We start from the raw sequence: 18273 nt of genomic DNA, 5'->3' as shown, positions 1-18273 counted from the left end.
TTATCAAATCGGACACTTTAACTGACATAATGGAACACTGCCAAAATAGCTTGTGATAAGTAAACTTTCTCCAATGACTGCTTGTATTCGAATGAAATTTTCATATCTACCAGAAAACTAAATAATGAGCCAAATCCACAATGAGACAATGTAGCCACAAGTGATAACAAAAACACAGCCAATTAGACACAACAATTTAGTGCAAAGGTAGCTAAGACAACACTATTATATATGAATACAATAGACCTACAGAAAGCAGGTTTACCTTATATAAAATTATTTAGCCACAACAACTAAGACACAGCTGCCATCATGTGATTGTGGGTTGTGGTTTAAGTAAACCACGTCAATCTGCTTTGAGTTTTGAGCTTTTGAAGATGAGTCTTTTGAGTAAAAAGATTTGCTTAAAAACGGCTTTAAAATATATTTTTGCATTTATGAAGTTTTATATTAAAAAAACTTGAGTATGGGAGATAACCAGCTGGGAGCTGTGAACGTCCATCCAAAACCACCTCTGGTGTTTATACAGGCAGCTAAAACTCTATGTAATAGAGCTGAACAAACTTGTTCTGACCAATTACAGCTAAGACATTCTTGTTCACGGATATATAAAGTATGCTGTTGTACTCTTCTGTTTGGAGCTGCTTTATCTCAGCTGTACCTGAAACGATATATGATAGCTAAGACAACACTCCAAGTTGTGGTCAAGTTTATAAAGTTATAGGAAAATGAAATATGATCAAAAGGATATTATACTCCAGACAAAATAATGATTCAAAACAAAATTCTCTTGTCATTTAAGTCATCCATTTGTGTCAATAATACATTTTAGACTTTCAAATAAAATATTCTTAGCACCAGTCTTGCAGGTATGTTACTCCACTCATCAAACTTATTTAGAGACCAAAATAAGAATTTAGTAACTAATTTAAACTGTACTTGACTTATTTCACTCTACCTGATTTTGAAGCTGGCCAGTACAAGCTTATTGATTGGTTGTTATAGTACTGATGGTCTGTTCCATAACATAGGCCCACACTATCAGTTGAGATGCATGAAGCAGTTGTTGTACTATTCCAAACTTCGACAGCCGAAGAAGAGCTGATATCATACTTTCTGATGTAGCTATGGTCATCACTGAGAAGAACAAAGCCATCAGGTAGACTGCAAATCTCATTGACCTTTTGTGGGACTGAGACATTACGAAGAAGTTTTCCAGATAAGTCATAAACCCTCAGTTGATAATGGTAGCTGGAGTTATCGATGGCAATGATCTCTCCTTCTCTTATGACTATTGGCTGACCTGAATGCCATGCATCTGTTGCAAATCGGAAGATTTGCGTTCCTGCTTTTGATGGACTGTCGATGCAGAACCGCTGACACTCTAAAATCTTGCTGACAGAAGTGGCAATGTAGATGAATTCACGGTGCTGCAAGACTGACACAACATTAGACATCGCGACAGAAAACTTAGTTTTCTTGCAGTGAGCATCCAGAAGTTCTACTTGGTTGTTGTGGTAAAGGAGTATATCTCCCTCATCTGTAAACATTACCCTTTGAGCTTTTCTGTTGAATGAAGACCCATTGAAGAATTTCACCAACTTGGATGGTAGAAGGGGTCTAAACTGAACTCCGATATCAGAAAAGCCTGTGAATAATGAATGAGATCACTTTAACATGTATAGTAAGTAACTTAGGCTGCATAAGATACACACACCCACACACGCACGCACGCACACACACACACTTGTGATTCATCCGAGAATATCTGCATGATGGATGAGCCTCCTAAACATCAATCTGGTCAAAAACTTTAGAATGCACCTTTGCACTGTACGGCCGCTAAACGGCTGGATATAGTGAATATATATGGTTCACACAATCAATATATTGCCATATGCCGCCATTTTACTTTTGGCATTCATTGTTGATTATGTGAACTGTAAACCGATGACATCGACGAAGAAGCACGTTACGTCAATGCGGATACGTCATTAGGTTTGCAATGGTCAAACCTTCCCGATATTTCGCCGAGCATTGACAACCGCCTTTCAAATGTGAACCATTTTGGCGATGGTAATTCGTGATCGCCATTTGCATGATATTTTTATTTCCGTTTATGACCGTTGCTGCAGAAACAATATTTGATTTTGGTCATGCAAGAACAAAAAGGTTTCTGAGCAAAAATTTAGAAAGAAAAATAAGAACACTAGGTCACTGATGCAAATGCGGATGGGTTTGTGATAGTGAGAACATCGTTATCATTGCAGTATTGTGAAATCAACGCCGAGATACGGCGATATAGCGTGAACCAGCCTTGAGCCTTTATGAACTAATTGTTACTATAATAAAAGTCATGTTCAATAGTTCATTTTTTAGTCAATTCAATAGTCCAAAATTACCTTCTGCAGGAATTGAACTCCCACCAACTGTTTAAAAAAACACCCTAACCACTAGGCTACTCTGCCACCTTGCCATGACCAGATAATTATGAACATACTGATTAGTCATGACAATCTCTCAAGATGCACAGAATTGCCAAACATACTAGTTGTACTGTTATGATGTGGAATTAATAACCAAACTCCAGGTTCTTAAGTATTCACATTTTGTTTTATCATTTTTACAACAACTACTGATTCTTTTGGTTCAAGGTCAAAAAGCATAGCTAATGGTCAAAGGTCATGTATATAGTACACTGGGTTATAAGGCGCATTGTTGAATCTTGTGTGGAGTACAGCACTTAGCTTATTGGTGTGTTTTCTTTATAAATGTAACTGTTAGCCTTTCTAAATTTAACACAAATGAAAATAGACATTTCAAGACTTTCAAAATCTTTAAAATTTTCAGTTTTGGGATTTTGACAAAAGCTAACTTTTATAATAGGTCTAATAATAAACTTTAAAATACTTCTTTTATTTGGTGCTTAAATTTGGGATATACTTAAAATATAATGAAATGTACAAAATACAATCAAGTCATAAGTTTTTATATCTTAGAGAATTTGTGTTACAAGGAAACTGCAAAAATTGATCATATTAGAGTAGACCAGGGGTTCCCAACCAGAAAGGAATTTCCACCTAGGAGAAATTTTAAATATGCAAGGGAGGAACAGATTTGTCTGATTTGTTAAATTTTCAATTTATGTCCTGCAGGGCTGTGTGAGTTTGGGTTTTTTATCATTTAATATTTTGGTTATATCTATAACACTAGGTGCCAATAATGAGCTACTAGTCAGAACCTAGATATACATGCATGTGAACACATCCATCTAGATTTTGATTGGATAGTAAGTTAACCCAGTCATTAATAATATGTTGTTATAATTTTATGTTTATGTAAAATAAAATGGGATTATAATTTGTATTGGTTGTTTTTAGTCATGTGAGTTGAATGTGCATGGGGGAATCAAATTTGTGAAAAGGCATGAGGGGGAACTGAATAAAAAAGGTTGGAACTAGTCATTGTTCAATAATAGTTTAATAATGAAATAATTTAAAGTAATTATGAAAATATAGTTTATTACCCAAATAATTGCACTATTGTTTGATCTGAGCATTTTACCTGTGGTCAAGTTTTGTCCGTTTAAAACTTGAAATGTCCTGGCAGTCAGATCACTTCAAAAACAATTGCAAATGATGGAAAAATAAAACCTACTAAAACATTCTGTAAGTGCATTTTTAATCTGTACATGGATCTCCATGTTTGTTGGTCTTTTGTTTTTTGTTGTCTGTATGTCCAGTTATAGCAATTAAAGTCTAGCAATGAAAAATCCACCTTAAAGGGGACTTGATCTCTGAATCTCTGGGTTTCAAGGCCTAAATTATCTAAATGACTGCCCTATGATGAATGATGAATAATTGTGATGACATTGATTGCATCGGTTAAAATACTCACGCTTAAAGCGCTTGGGGTTAGCATGGTTGATCATTACGCATAATGTAACGATTATTAAGCTAGCTTCAAACATGGCTATTGTTTAGTAAATACATAGACTACTAGTTTACGAGGTAAGTAACTTAAATTCATTAGGTAATTATTTTATTACCTGTGCACTGCCAGACATTCCGCTGGTTAGATATACAAACAAGCTACTCAAAGCAAATCATGTAATATTTCACTCACCCATTGGCGCAACCACCATTTTACGAAGAATGCCACAGTCACCCGTCTCCAAAGCCTGAGCCGAGGAAATGTCTTTCCGACACCGTTTGTTCCGTCTGATGTTCTCAACGATATGCCGCTCTCGCATATTCTTGCTCAATGTCTTCTCCAGGTCATCAAGTTGCTGTTCTTTTTTGACAAGTTCTTCACTGTATGCCGTCACTTCTGTGTCCATCTTCACAGGAAACTCTTTTATTTCCTTCTTTTTAACCTCAGCACGGCGTCGGATTTCAGCAATCTGTATCGATCACGCATAACAAACAGCGTCTGGTTTTTTGAGTAGTTCACCCTAGCTGATTTTAATAAAAATATTTGACTGCTTATTGTGTTTTTGTAAAAACTAATCCCTCAAAAGTCCAGTTTTATTATTGAATTGAGTAGTTGTGTTGTTACACTTGTACATTTATAGTTTGATGTCATCATATATTCACTGTATGGGAACAGTTGAAAACATTGAAGAATAGCTTGAAGAATAGCACTTATAGAAAATTATAGAATTGAAGTTATAATTAACAAAACAAGTTTTTATCATAATTTTTCTCTCACATAAAATATGTGAAAAGAGGTGTGACCTTATTGACACAACAAACAGTGACTATATTGATAGAAACAGCCTAGTCTAGACAGAGACATATCATACTTAGACCAAGTTGACTTTACATTGAAATAGCTCATAATTTTTTTTCACCAAGCAATATTTTGTTTATTTTATTAATAATAACTTATTTTTTATGCTTTATTTTATTTATTGCTATTTATGTTTTATTTTTTTTAATTTATAATTAAAATTTTGTGTTTATTATGGTTTTTGTATTCGTTTTGACTTTTTATATACAAATATGCAGAAGAAAAACATACATATATGGATCTGACTGTTTAAGCAAATTTATATGTAACTTTCAAGATTATTTGGAAATGAAAAACAAAGATTTTATTTGAATATTTTTTAAATATAGATTGTTGCATTTTATACGGATTAGAAGGCTAAGATTGAAAAGCTGACATAGGAAATATGTGAAAGGTAATAATGTAAAATAAGATGTGAAATGAGACGAAATGTGAAATTTCCTTTTTACATTTCAGATAGGAAAATTTGAAATGTAAAACGTGAAAGGCTAAAATGAAGCCATGTCTAAATTATGTATAGTGTCTCCATTAAGGAGACTGTTTGTGAAGTTCCGCTGTCATAGGTTTTTTGTGTTGTTATAGCTTTAATTTTTTCAAGACCGATTTCGACAATATTGGAAGTAAGCTATAGCTGCTTTACTGCAGCAATGTTCGAGGTACCAAATTATGCTGCTAAACATAGTTGTTTCTGTAGCATTTTCAAACTTGGTTCCCTCAGCTATGAAATGGCTAATGCTGACGCGTCTTACAACAATGAAGTAAAAATTACGACAGACTATAATGATGGTGTTTGAGAGAATTAAAATAATTAGGAAAAAAGTTTAAATGTCATGTAAAGACGTATAACAGTTTTATAGTTACCTATTAAGCTACTTTTGTGTCACTATCACCTGATTATTTCTATCAATTGGATAATTTTTTAAAATTTCAGAGTTGTTTTTCCATTCTAAGTAAAAGACAACTCTTATTTTTCAATCCGTCAGTAAAGGGTTAAAAGAATTGCAATGATGACTAATACTTTTTTCTCATTTTAAGCAGACTCATTAACGCTATATAAACATGACATTAACGCTATATAAACATGAAATTTACGTTATATAAACATAACATTAACGCTATATAAACAAAACTTTAACGCTATATAACTATGATGTTAACATGATGCAGCATCCTCTAGCAATAATGTATTTGATTATCAATAGTTTATCAAGCCTTCGACAGTAAAAAGAAAAATACGTAAGTCGCAATTTGAATAAAAAGTAAATTTACACTTTGTTGTAGGTAATATAGACATTGAGCCACCAACACCTCAATTACCTGCTGCTCAGCAACCGAGTCTACAGTTGCTAGCTTCTCCTACAAATTGTAGTTTACAACCAGCTCCTCAAATGTAGCCTCAGTTAATTTTTGCTTTTTAGTGAAGGTTGAGTGCTGCTCTGAGACTGATGCTATGAGCTTACCATAGTCAGAGGCAAACTGCTTTATAGACTTGGCCAATGAACGGAACTTGTGCTGGTATCCTACAGAAAGAAAGTTGACAAACTCTGATGCAATCAGACCAACGCAACTATCTAGCTTTCAGACTGTTTGACAGATTTGATCAAACAAATATGTATCTGTGGTCCAGCTGGATATACATTTGGCATGATATGATACGATCTAAAAAAAAGGCTTTTGGATTAGACCTAGAAACGCTTAACTCTTTCACTAACGTAAGCCGATGTATCGGCTTATCAATAGGGTTTAACTTTTCTTTTTGTTAAAAAGTGCATGCATTAGCTAACCCAATAAAATTTTGTCTCAAGTGAAACAACCTTTTGCCAATCATGTGTAACTAATAGAAAATATTTTGGCTCAATTCCATTTCTTATTATTTTCTAGGCGGGAAAACCAGATCGTTACCGTCATGGCAATAAGAAACACACCGCGTTTGTTCAACGCAAAGAAAGCGTCAGAAAGTTTGCGCGAGTGGAATTCACTAAACAATTTTATACTGTTCTTGCAGAAATTTTTGTTTTGAATAAGATGCATTTAACAGTAAAACGTTATCTGTTTTGATTTTTGAGATATTGCTTAAATACTAGCAGTATATCAGTTTTTTAAAAATACATTTCAATTAGTTTGGACAGATTAATCATTTGGTCAGAATTTAATGTGGTAGTGAAAGAGTTAAGCTAAAGCCAATTTTTCTGCTCCCCTTCATTCTTTTTGGTTTTGTATTCCATGTTAGATAATGCATAAGTAATATTCTGTACATCTAATAAAGTTAGAGATCCACACTACATGGTGTCAGAAGTCTTGTGGAGAAGATACTCACACATGTAAAAAGGTACTCACCATCACCTGGTAGTACAAGAAGTTCAATTTTCATTTTCAAAAACCCAAAAATTTGAAATAGAAACAGGCTGTCCACCGCTTATCTCATTGTTGATGAGTAAATATCTTGCTGAGCTTCTGCACACACTATGGAGGTACACCATCAGACTGAGATAAAACTATAAGACATTTCATACTTTCGGAAGGGAGATGGTTATAACAGAATTGTTATCACTGCCTCCAACTGTACAGAGGGTCCATAGTAGAAAGAATGGAGATGCATAAACGAACCCTATCTTTCGTTTTTTTGTGACGTCATTCTACTGTGGTCTGCCATCTTTGCAAACAACTTTTACCGTTGAAACTTCGACAATTAATTTTTTGCAAACGACGCTGCTGTTTGCAATTTTTTATAGTGACGCTAAACACTTTTTTCCAGAAAATCACCACATAATATCCAAATGACACCAAAAATACTGCTAAATAATGTAAAGTGAATGAGAATGACGGTCATTTGTCTTCAAACACGGGGGCGTTTCCGTGAATGAGCGCACGTGCAGACAAACTGATGACGTCAAAGAAAGATGGATTACTGGCAGAGAAAGATAAATTACTGGCAGAGAAAGATGGATTGCGTTTGAGGGAAGGAATTATTCTCTCTTTATTGAACACTAGTCTAGGTGACAGAGTTAGTGGAGATGAAAGAACAACTGAGTGGAGGGTTGCTAAAGAAATTTAAAGGCCGTGTTGCAGGGTTTGGAGCTCTTATGAGCCTTTGGACTGACAATAGTTTATGTGACGTTTCATTATAAAGGCTGTTGCTGTTGAAATTTATATATTTCAATCTCAAAGTCTGTCCTTCAATCTTTCCAGCTATAGTTATTAATATCTAGGAATGAAAGATTCGCATCATACTGATTTTGATCTCGGATCCTCATGTTCAGCAGGCCATAAACTAACCAATTAAGCTATGCAAGATGCAATGGAATCATTAGGCAAAATGAGCTGTTATGTTGGTTAAAACACACATAGCAATCTGCGTCACACAACATCACTAAAGCTTGCTCTCACGGCTCTTATTAGAAAGTTTAGCAATACATATACTAGCTTACTCAAATTAGTTATTGGCAATGTGCCAGACTTATGGTGAGTGGCAGGCAACTACATTACCTGCAACTGTTTATGAACTGCTTTTTAATGCTAGTGCAACATCGGGCATTCGACAAGTAATACAGTGAAACCTCAGTTATCGAACATAATTTGTTCTACAAGGTTGTTCGAAAACCGAGTTGTTCGAGATCCGAAACAATTATTCCCATTATAATTAATGTATGCAAACTTTAATCCATTCCAAACCAAGAAAACAACTTTGGCAAAGCATTTTTTAAACATTCTACACCATAAACTGTACAGTATACTACATAATATAAATAAAAATGGGTAGATACAGATCGTGTTAATTTTTAATAAAACATCTTCCATCTATGATGAAGAAAACAGAAAACGAAAAGTAAACATTTCGTATGCTTTGCTCTTAAAACATCGAAAACATTTTAGGTTAAGATACATTACTAAAAATAGCAGAAATTGATAATGAAACAGCAAAGAATGCAACAGATCAGTTACATCAAAAATCGTGTAAAAAGAAAATATAAACAGCATTTGCACGTTTACTTCACATATTTGAAGGAGAATCTTGCTCCAAAACAATTTAAGTTAACTCGACTGGAGGAGTTGTCTCCCTAACAAATCTTTTTGGAAGAGGGCCGTCGTCCCAGATGGTTCTTTCATTTTTGTGAAGAATTTATGAAGCTAACTTGCTTCTCCCTTTGTTAACAAATTTTTCCATGCTGTTTCCAGAGCTGTTTCAAACATTTAATTCTAATGAACATGTTCTGGTGTGGTCGAGAACCAAATTTATGTTTGAGATCCGAGAAGAACAAATCTCGTATTTTTTGGTCGAAAATTGAATTGGTCGAGAACTAAAGCGTTCAAGAACCGGGGTTCCACTGTATAACATAATCTATGTTACAAGCAGTCTACGTCATCACAAAGTAAATTGTTTGGCAAAAAGATGTGTTGAAGCAATAAAGCGTCTATTAAATAAAAGAGATGAGAAAAAGGCCTTGTTGGTATATAAGATTATAAGCTAGAAATCAATGGAAGACCTGATGAGGTGCTCTTGAATAGCAGACTAAAAATAGACAACAACTTCAACACGACCATCAAGTGAATACCAGCAAATTTACAGATTAATCCTCGAAGGTCTGACAGAAAGAAAATTTAAACAAACCAAGGAGAGTCAATTAAAAGAGGGTCAATTAGTTTGGATCAAAGTAAGTCATGAAGGCAAGATAAAGGTGTCATTAAATACAAAGTAGAAGAACCAAATGGCTAAGGGCTTGAGGCAGACCAAAGGTTTGTCAGGAGAACAGGGGAAAGTCTTAGACCCATTCAAGAGAATAAAAGCATTAGTCATAGAGCAGACCAGTCTGTGAATAAGAAGAGTAGATTCTATAATGAAGAGAGATGACAGAGGCTAAATATCCTGCAGGATGAAATTATTCGCGGGGTTGAATTTCGCAAAAACTAGTTTTTCATTCATATTCACAAACTAAAATATTTGCGGATTAACGCATTCATCAAAAAATTAATCCGTCAAAGCAGCTAGCAATAGAGTAAAACCTTCATGTGCGGATGCCACGTGTTTAGGTTTATGTTTAGCTGAGAAATTAATGTAGATCATGTTAAGCTATAGTTTTTTGGCTGCATTCAGAGGTTTTCATGAATGTTCATCGATTTGGAGGCCTTTGGTGAACCAACAACTTACGATAGGTTATGAATTTTTTCAATGTAAAGAACTGCAGGAAAGATTTTTTCGATGCCGCGCCGAGTTCCGAATAACTTGTGACAACCACGAAGTGTTTGGTAAAAAAGTGTGATGCATTGGCAACGGGTTTAACGCAAGGCCCCGGCGATGATTTTTAAAGAGTTCGGAACTCAGCGACGTTTATTAACTCTGCCTAGCAGCTAGTTTGTAATTTGAGGTGGTAGTTACTCTCCCCTGTGTTAAAAATAAAACTAATTTTTTGCGGATTTTAATAGTTCACGGCTTTAACTGTATGCAAACTCACGAATTATTAAATCCAAATAATTCCATCCTGTAGGGTAGGTATTCATGTTCCAAACTCTATAATAGCTAAGAAACATCATGAGTGCAATTTCTTTTTACTATCAGAAATGAATATTAACAGAAATAGTTATTTAACTTTGATATAAAAGATAAGGGAAAAATGGGTGGATAGAGACTATGTTAGAAAATACTATAAAAGCAAAAAGAAGTGTGGTGCACTCGCTGATGTCGTGGTTGACATTTCTTTTGTGAAGAGTGTACCATCAAACCTCCATTCTGATTCAAAGTCACTATGGTCTGAATCTGACCGACTGCCTTCAGATTCATCCATTAAAGTAGTTTTCACTCTGATCTGACAACTTTAAAATGTTGTGATAGATGAGTAGATTATTCTTCAAGGACATTGTACGACATACTAGCATTAATGGCTGACATCCTTATTGAAAATAGTCTGAGATGGTTGGGCCACCAACTCAGAATGGAACAAGACTGGCTTCCCCGTCAACTATTATATTATACTCAGAACTATGTGATGGTGAAGGCTGCTTCACACTATATCGCCATATGATAGTGTTTTCCTTTCGGCCTTCCTCGTCAATTTTCTGAAACGTTGGCTTTGTCAAAGAAATGTGGATACGTCAGACAAATTTGCAGCTGTCAAACTTTTCTGATATTTTGCCAAGTGTCGATAACCGCCTGTACAATGTGTTTTGACGGTAGTTAGACAAAATATGATAGTCGCTGCGGGACTAATATGTGATTCTGGCAAGCGGAGATTAAAAGGTTTCTTGACGAAAAGTTAAAAAGAAAAATGAGAAAGCTAATGCAAATGCGGATGGGTTTGTGATAGTGTGAACATTGTTATCATCGACGATCACCGCAGTATTATGGCATCAATGCCAAGATACGGTGATGTAATGTAAACCAACCTTTAGCAATATCAAAAAAGGATGAGACATTGCTGCAAATATGTAGTTAAGAAGAATTTATCATAGAGGCATATCAATACAAACTCAGAGCAGACAACTGCTTGTAATTTATCTGATTAGAGATTTGCTATCATACACCATAGATAGTCTTCGTCACCTCAACTGACTACAAGGGAGATGAAAAACTTAGAAAAATTGCAATCGCGTTAGAAACATTAATGCCATTGCCATTAATCTGGACTAGTCTGCCCGTGGAATAGTGAAAAATATAGATGACATAAATAATGAATTATACAAGAAAGAATAATTAGTAAAACAATTCAAACCAGTACCAAATCAAATCTATGAAATCGCATCATTCAGAATTTTACACTCACTTTGATTACACGGAGAAGTCAGGTCACACTCCTCGCAGACGACCACATCACATGTTTCACAGGCTAGAGAAAACCCTTTGTTGTGGCTGTTACACATTGGCCTGTCATACTTCTCAGGAAACTTTCGATACTCAAGAAATGGTACATACTTGTGGTCAGTCAAAAAGTTGTCATGAGCCTACAAATAGCAAGTAATAAAGTGCTGTGCGTGAGTGAACAACTCCTCATTCTTCATCTAGAGAAAATAACTCAATCATTGGCTTACTGGCAGCATGCTTATGTGAACAATGACAAATAAAATATTAAAATTATCATATGATGATTGCTGTAGATTTTTAATGATGCAATAATTTATTAATAAAAAATTTACACAATAATATATTATTAGACAAATAATTATTATCGATCAACTATAAATCAGTATTTGGTGCAAGAATAATATTATGATATGAATTCAATTGACTTGCTTAACCTAGTTGTCTCCCTTGTTTCACTTACTGCCGGTCAAGAACCCTTTACACAAATCACATGCAAAACACGAAGCAATGATAATCATTGAATGATTTCCAACATGAAAAATCATACTTGACATTTATTCACCTTTTTTACTTTTATAAACAACTAGATGATTGCACTCAAATTCATTAGGTTATTGAATATTTACATAATGAGTTTGAGTAATTTACCTTGAAAGCTAGATCTTTACCAAAACAATACCTGCCTTTTGTGCTTAACAATCGTTGAGTGGAACATTCAACGGTGCTAGTTTTTAACCCCAAGCAAGCGCTTTAAGCGTAAGTATCTTAACCATTGTAATAACTATTCGCCCAATGAGTCTATTGTGTTCCATGTAGCTTAATGGTTAAGTTTACTGTCGAAAGATCTGGAGGTCACGCGATCAAGTCCAGTACCATGCAGATTTTTCATTGTTAGATTTCAACTGCTATAATCGAACACAGGGTTTAACAAAAAACAAACAATGAAGTTTATATATATATGTATATACATAGTATATATATATATGTGTATATGCGTATATACATATATACACATATATATATATATGTATATATATGTATATATATATATATATATATATATATATATATATATATATATATATATATATATATATATATATATATATATATATATATATATATATATATATATATATATATATATATATATATATATATATATATATATATATATATATATATATATATATATATGTACTTTTCACCCTTTTGTGACCAGTTGCCCACGGCCCTGAAATGCCCAAAAACCAGGCCAATTAGAAGCATAATGTCAACCTAGGACATGGTTGCGAGAAAGCTGCTATAACTTACCTCTGGTTTGTCATAGAGTCCTACATACATATGCAATGGAAAGCTGAGAAAGTTATCTAGAAGCTGATATATTTTAATTGCAATTAACATTTGAATATCTTATAGTCTGAACTGCAAATTGTTTGAGCCAAAAATGTACATAAAATGCTAAATTTAAAAGCACTTTTTGGATTTTGGGAATAAATATGTAAACAGAAAAATAAATTAGTTATGAGCCTAAAGTGTTATTAGCTTTCAAACCATTTTTGCAGAGCAAAACTTTTACGCATAACCATCTTGAAAACATAATTTACATGTGAAAGAGAAGATTTCAGCTATGCTTTCAGCTTGCACATGAGTGCGAAGCCCAAATATTAGCCATAAAATACAGATTCTGCTTTGTAATGCGAAATGCAAACCGTATTGCAATTATTCAAGTCAAAAACTCGTTGTTATATAACAAGTTATTAAAGAATAAATGGATTTAAAACTTGTCTATCGAAAAGCAAATCTACATGGACTGCAAAGAGCTTGGTTTATCTGGCTCATTTTCTTTGAATAATCTTGTCTGTATTAGTCTTTATAGGATTAATGTAAGTTGTTATATATTCTTACTAGAGTACAGCAAATATACTTTCTTGTTTTGTGACCAGTTTATATAATCCGTATAATGTTTTTAAATCTGGAACGCTTCATGCTCCTCAAAGTAGTAGTTCAGCTTACACACCATATGATTTTCTCACAGTAGTAAACTTACAGACCATATGATTTTCTTACAGTAGTAATTTAATATACAGGCAAAAAAGAAGTAATCAAATAAAGCGTTTTAATCGTGATCAAACTTTACTGATTTAATCTTGAAACATCCTGCCAATCAGATCACTTCAGACATCAAAAACAATTGCATGCGATAAAAACTACTCATACTTTCTGATCAAATAAAAAAATTGTGTAAATTGATTTTAAAATCGTAGTAAAAACTCATTATTTTGTGACAACAAAAGTTAATGGGTTAACCAATAATCTATAATTTACTAATCCTCGAGTTATGAAAAATATTACTAAAATATATATAATCTAATTTTTACCAAAATTTTTCCAAAGTTCTTAAATGGCAGCTTACAAATTCCTATATAAAAGTTTTATAGTTTAAATTTCTCAAATTTAAATGTTACAGACAGACTATTGAGTCTCTCTTTTGAATTAAAATTATCTGTGAAAACAGCAACTTACTAGAAATTTTGTCCTTGCAAAAGTATTAAACAAACGACTAAAAATCTTTTTAGGTACAATAAAAAATACAAAATCATTGCTATAATAAAAGGCACAGAAAGCCACAGCTGGAGATCGGAAAATAGATTGCACCGTGCGGGATTTGAACTCTGCGGACATAAATTACTCAAGTGACCATGTGTATATGTATATATTAATGGATATCGACTTTTCCTTTGTTAGATTTACTAGTTATTAGTAGTTGGTGTTCTGTTTAAACTTTGATACACAGATCTGGACTGTTTCGAGAGATTGTTGAATTTAAATCAACTGAGTGATTATCTTTATAATTGTCAAAATTGTTGTTAGTACACAGATAAAGAAACAAAGTGGTTTCGCTAATATTAGGCATAAAATGGGATGTGTATCAGTATTTTACCTGCTTGTGCTCCTCACACATCTTAACACTGCAGTCTTCACAGAAGCTGATAGCCTTATTCTCACAGTTTTTAGAGCAGGCTACGGGTGGGAATTTGTTTTTTCCTGTATTAGAGTTTTCTTCTCCTTCCTCAACTGTAGGAAGTTCATTTAAGGCAAGACCGCTGTGCAATTCGCTGTAAAATTCATGGTTTATGTTTAAAATGTACAAACTTGATGTTTAAAAAAGACAAACTTGATGTTTAAAAAACAAAGTTGAGATGAAAGAGTATGTCATCATCAATATTATTTTGTGTGCTTATATGAAACATTCACTTTTTGACAAAGCAATATGTCACAATCGATTTGTAGGAGACAGTGAAAAGATAGAACTTCAAATAAATTCACTGAGATATCTCAATTTCTTGAAAGTTCCGTAGACAATTTAGTAAAATTTTGAAGTCAGACAGCCATTCAATTTTTTCTTCATTTCAGCTGACTGTTTGATTTTTACTGTCTTTACTACGAGTAAACATTTGAATTGTTTTAGAGTTAATTCTGTAAATGCTTAGTTGAACAAAAAATCACGAATCCTTGCGCCTGAGCCGTACCAGTAAATTTTTGTTTAGAGGTATGGGGTGCTATTAATACTGGTGGTCTAAAAATATATCTGTCAACTTCTCACTACGTTTAGGTTTAAGGTAACTTTTAGAATGCGCAAATGCTAAAAATAATTTATTAAACAGTAAGGCACTAAGAAATATTCAACACTTTTACTTGCGTAATGAGGTCATTAGTCATAGTCAATGTCATGTGACATCTCAAGCACTTTATTCCAATTGTAGAGTAGCTTTTCGTCAATGCCAAAAACTGCGGCAGCATTTCGGTTAGTAATTTCCAAAGCGACGTTTACGATTATCAATTTAAGCGTGGCATCATATTTTGCACTTCTCAATGGCATGGGTTGAAAATGTGCTCACCGAGTCGCCACTTGTGCGCTGAAGGCGTGATACTTTTTCTGCAAAGGCTAAAACACTTTTTGGCCAACTGCAACCTCGATATCCAACATGTGCATGTGAAAACAAACAAGGACAGTCGACTTGGTGAAAAACTCAAGTGGCTAGGATAAATTAAATGTGTTAAATGAATGGAAATGGTGGATTTGGCTTATAAACACTGTAGATCTGTAACACAAAAACAATCTTCAATGTTTGGGATGCAACTTATACATGGTGACAGTTTATGAGGATTTATGGTAGTTATAATAAAATAAATTGTTGGAACTTTAATTGTAATCAAAATTAAAACACTTTTCGTAACTTATATACTAAACGCATTAGTAGTTACATATCAAATATAATTTATAGAACAAATTCTATAAGCACCTGCGCAAAGTTAAAAGTTAAAGGTCATGATTTTAAGAGCAGTTCTTGTCATGTTGAAAGCAAAACTGCTGTCAAAATTTGACGGGAATTGCTGTCAATTTTGACAGTAAAAATGCTGTCAAAATTGACAGCAATTTTAAGACAGCCATTCCAACTACTAATAACTGGTAAATCTAACAAAGGAAAAGTCGATATCTATTAATATATACATATACACATGGTCACTTGAGTAATTTATGTCAGTGAGAACTGTGAGAATAAGGCTATCAGCTTCTGTGAAGACTGCAGTGTTAAGATGTGTGAGGAGCACAAGCGGGTAAAGTACTGATACACATCCGATTTTATGCCTAATATTAGCGAAACCACTTTGTTTCTTTCTCTGTGTACTAAGAACAATTTTGACAATTATAAAGATAATCACTCAGTTGATTTAAATTCAACAATCTCTCTAAACAGTCCAGACCTGTGTATCAAAGTTTAAACAAAACACCAACTACTAATAACCAGTAAATCTAACAAAGGAAAAGTCGATATCCATTAATATATACATATACACATGGTCACTTGAGTAATTTATGTCAGCAGAGTTCAAATCCCGCACGGTGCAATCTATTTTCCGATCTCCAGCTGTGGCTTTCTGTGCTTTTTATTATAGCAAGGATTTTGTATTTTTTGATTGTACCTAAAAATATTTTTAGTCATTTATTTAATACCTTTGCAAGGACAAAAATTGACAGCAATTTGTAGCACCTACAAATTCACCTACTTTATTTAACAATTAAACTAGATCTCCTGTTTAAACAGTTTAGCATGTCAATCTATCATATGATCCTTAACAGTTTAACATGTTAATCTATCATATGATCATTAACAGGTGGTATTAATTCAGTAAAGTTTTCCAAAGGTGCCGTTTTGCGGGAAAAGCAAGAGCACAAATCCAATAGCAAACATTCTTTTTTGTTAGTTCATAGTTATCTCATCTCCATCAGTTCATATTGACACTTAGTTGTACCCACCCGCAGTAGTTGCACTTCATTGTAAACAGGAACTCAGTCTATCTGTACCATGTAATCAGAAAAGATTTCAGCTGAGTCTATTTTTACAACTTCATATTGTATATATTGAACCTAGCTTATGTTTAAATATGTCGTATAGAAAAGGAACTTAGTCAAATTTGCGCCATGCTAGAACTGAGTCTATCCTTTCAGTAATTTTATGTGGAATTGGGACTTTCCTAGCAATCACTTTACATTGAATGAGAACTCGGTCTGTCTGTTATATCAATTCTTGTAATGATGGAACTGAGTCTATTTTCACAATTGTTTTATACAGGACAAAAACCTTATCTATATGCACTTACCCACACTGGTTGCACTTTGTGTCCACCCCACCAGCTGAAAAGTCACCCTGAAGGCACCCAAAACAGAAGATATGGTCGCACGGCAGGCGTCTCGGATCAACCATGTTTTTCAATTCCAGCATGCAGTAGCCACAGTTTGGACCATCTGAAGCCATCTTGGGTCAAGGTCACAGGATGAGTAAACTATTAATGAAATGTAACAATCAAGTGGTATTATTGTACAGGCTGAAGTGGCGTATTTAGGAATTGTCTCCTCTTGCAGTAGTCACATCTTGGACCTTCTAAATCCATGCTGGGTTAGAAGCACAGTCGCGACTGAACACAGCTACAAGTTGTACAGATCAAATGTCGAATGTCAAAAGTCAATTATCAATGGTCAAAGGTCATAATGATAAGTTATCGTACCCGTTATTGTTTATTGCTTGCTACAGTCATACCTCTCTTTTTACGGCTAAGAAATCTTTTCACGAAACCGGCGATTCTCGCAATAAGTGGAAACTCGTGGAATTGGAACTAATTAACTCGTATCTAATGGAGTGACTTTTTCATAACTCGGAAGCGTCTTCCTCTTTTTCTTATGTTTTATTAGACAATTTTGAGGGCGTTTAGAAGATTGATGAAGGGTGCTGTTACATCTTACAATAAAAAGCAATAAGCAAATGTAACATTACAATTAGACAGCTTCATTAGCGACTGAACCAGAGGTAACACTAGCCAACTCAACACTGAACAAGGTCAGCTGACCACCTGGTAAGTAAGCCAAAAGATAGGGGATGACTCATCCTAAGCTATTTATAGAGTACTAGCTGCACATGCCTGGGCAGGAACAAAACTGAATTCTTGTGATAGTGCAGACATACCAGGTACTACAGTCATACTTCAACTTACGAGCTTAATGCATTCCGAGACTGAGCTCGTATGTCAATTTACTCGCATGTTGGTGCAATTAATTTATATATAGAACAATTAAATATATATTGATTGGTTTCCATACTCTAAAAAAAGGCAAATAAAACACTCAA

General features: G+C 34.0%; 2 protein-coding genes across 2 annotated transcripts; both read right to left on the bottom strand.

Moving 5' to 3' along the window:
- Window positions 1-243: 243 nt before the first annotated feature.
- Window positions 244-14643, bottom strand: LOC137398731 (uncharacterized). Its single transcript, XM_068084923.1, has 6 exons — window positions 14529-14643; window positions 11547-11724; window positions 6109-6311; window positions 4126-4402; window positions 959-1648; window positions 244-661 (listed from the first exon to the last, which is right to left on the bottom strand). Exons 4-6 carry the CDS (start codon window positions 4337-4339, stop codon window positions 534-536), a joined length of 1032 nt encoding a protein of 343 aa, XP_067941024.1. The 5' UTR covers window positions 4340-4402; window positions 6109-6311; window positions 11547-11724; window positions 14529-14643; the 3' UTR covers window positions 244-533.
- Window positions 6148-17406, bottom strand: LOC137398299 (transcription intermediary factor 1-beta-like). Its single transcript, XM_068084406.1, has 4 exons — window positions 17252-17406; window positions 14529-14703; window positions 11547-11724; window positions 6148-6311 (listed from the first exon to the last, which is right to left on the bottom strand). The coding sequence occupies exons 1-4, from the start codon at window positions 17404-17406 to the stop codon at window positions 6148-6150; spliced, it is 672 nt and encodes a 223-aa protein (XP_067940507.1).
- Between the last annotated feature and the right edge of the window lie 867 nt (window positions 17407-18273).

Source organism: Watersipora subatra, chromosome 6, assembly GCF_963576615.1.
Source record: "Watersipora subatra chromosome 6, tzWatSuba1.1, whole genome shotgun sequence".
In the NCBI taxonomy this organism is placed as follows: domain Eukaryota; kingdom Metazoa; phylum Bryozoa; class Gymnolaemata; order Cheilostomatida; family Watersiporidae; genus Watersipora; species Watersipora subatra.
This window is presented reverse-complemented; position numbering and strand designations above follow the sequence as displayed.

What these genes read in the sequence shown, in the direction of transcription:
- LOC137398299 (XM_068084406.1), bottom strand. Translation starts at nt 17,406, where the DNA reads ATGGCTTCAGATGGTCCAAACTGTGGCTACTGCATGCTGGAATTGAAA. An exon ending in ACAAAGTGCAACCAGTGTGG is followed by an intron (nt 14,704 to 17,251) that starts GTAAGTGCATAT and finishes TGAATTTTACAG; the next exon opens with CGAATTGCACAGCGGTCTTG. An exon ending in TGTGTGAGGAGCACAAGCAG is followed by an intron (nt 11,725 to 14,528) that starts GTAAAATACTGA and finishes TGCTATTTGTAG; the next exon opens with GCTCATGACAACTTTTTGAC.
- LOC137398731 (XM_068084923.1), bottom strand. Translation starts at nt 4,339, where the DNA reads ATGGACACAGAAGTGACGGCATACAGTGAAGAACTTGTCAAAAAAGAA. An exon ending in AATGGTGGTTGCGCCAATGG is followed by an intron (nt 1,649 to 4,125) that starts GTGAGTGAAATA and finishes CATTATTCACAG; the next exon opens with GCTTTTCTGATATCGGAGTT. An exon ending in CTGGCCAGCTTCAAAATCAG is followed by an intron (nt 662 to 958) that starts GTAGAGTGAAAT and finishes ATATCGTTTCAG; the next exon opens with GTACAGCTGAGATAAAGCAG.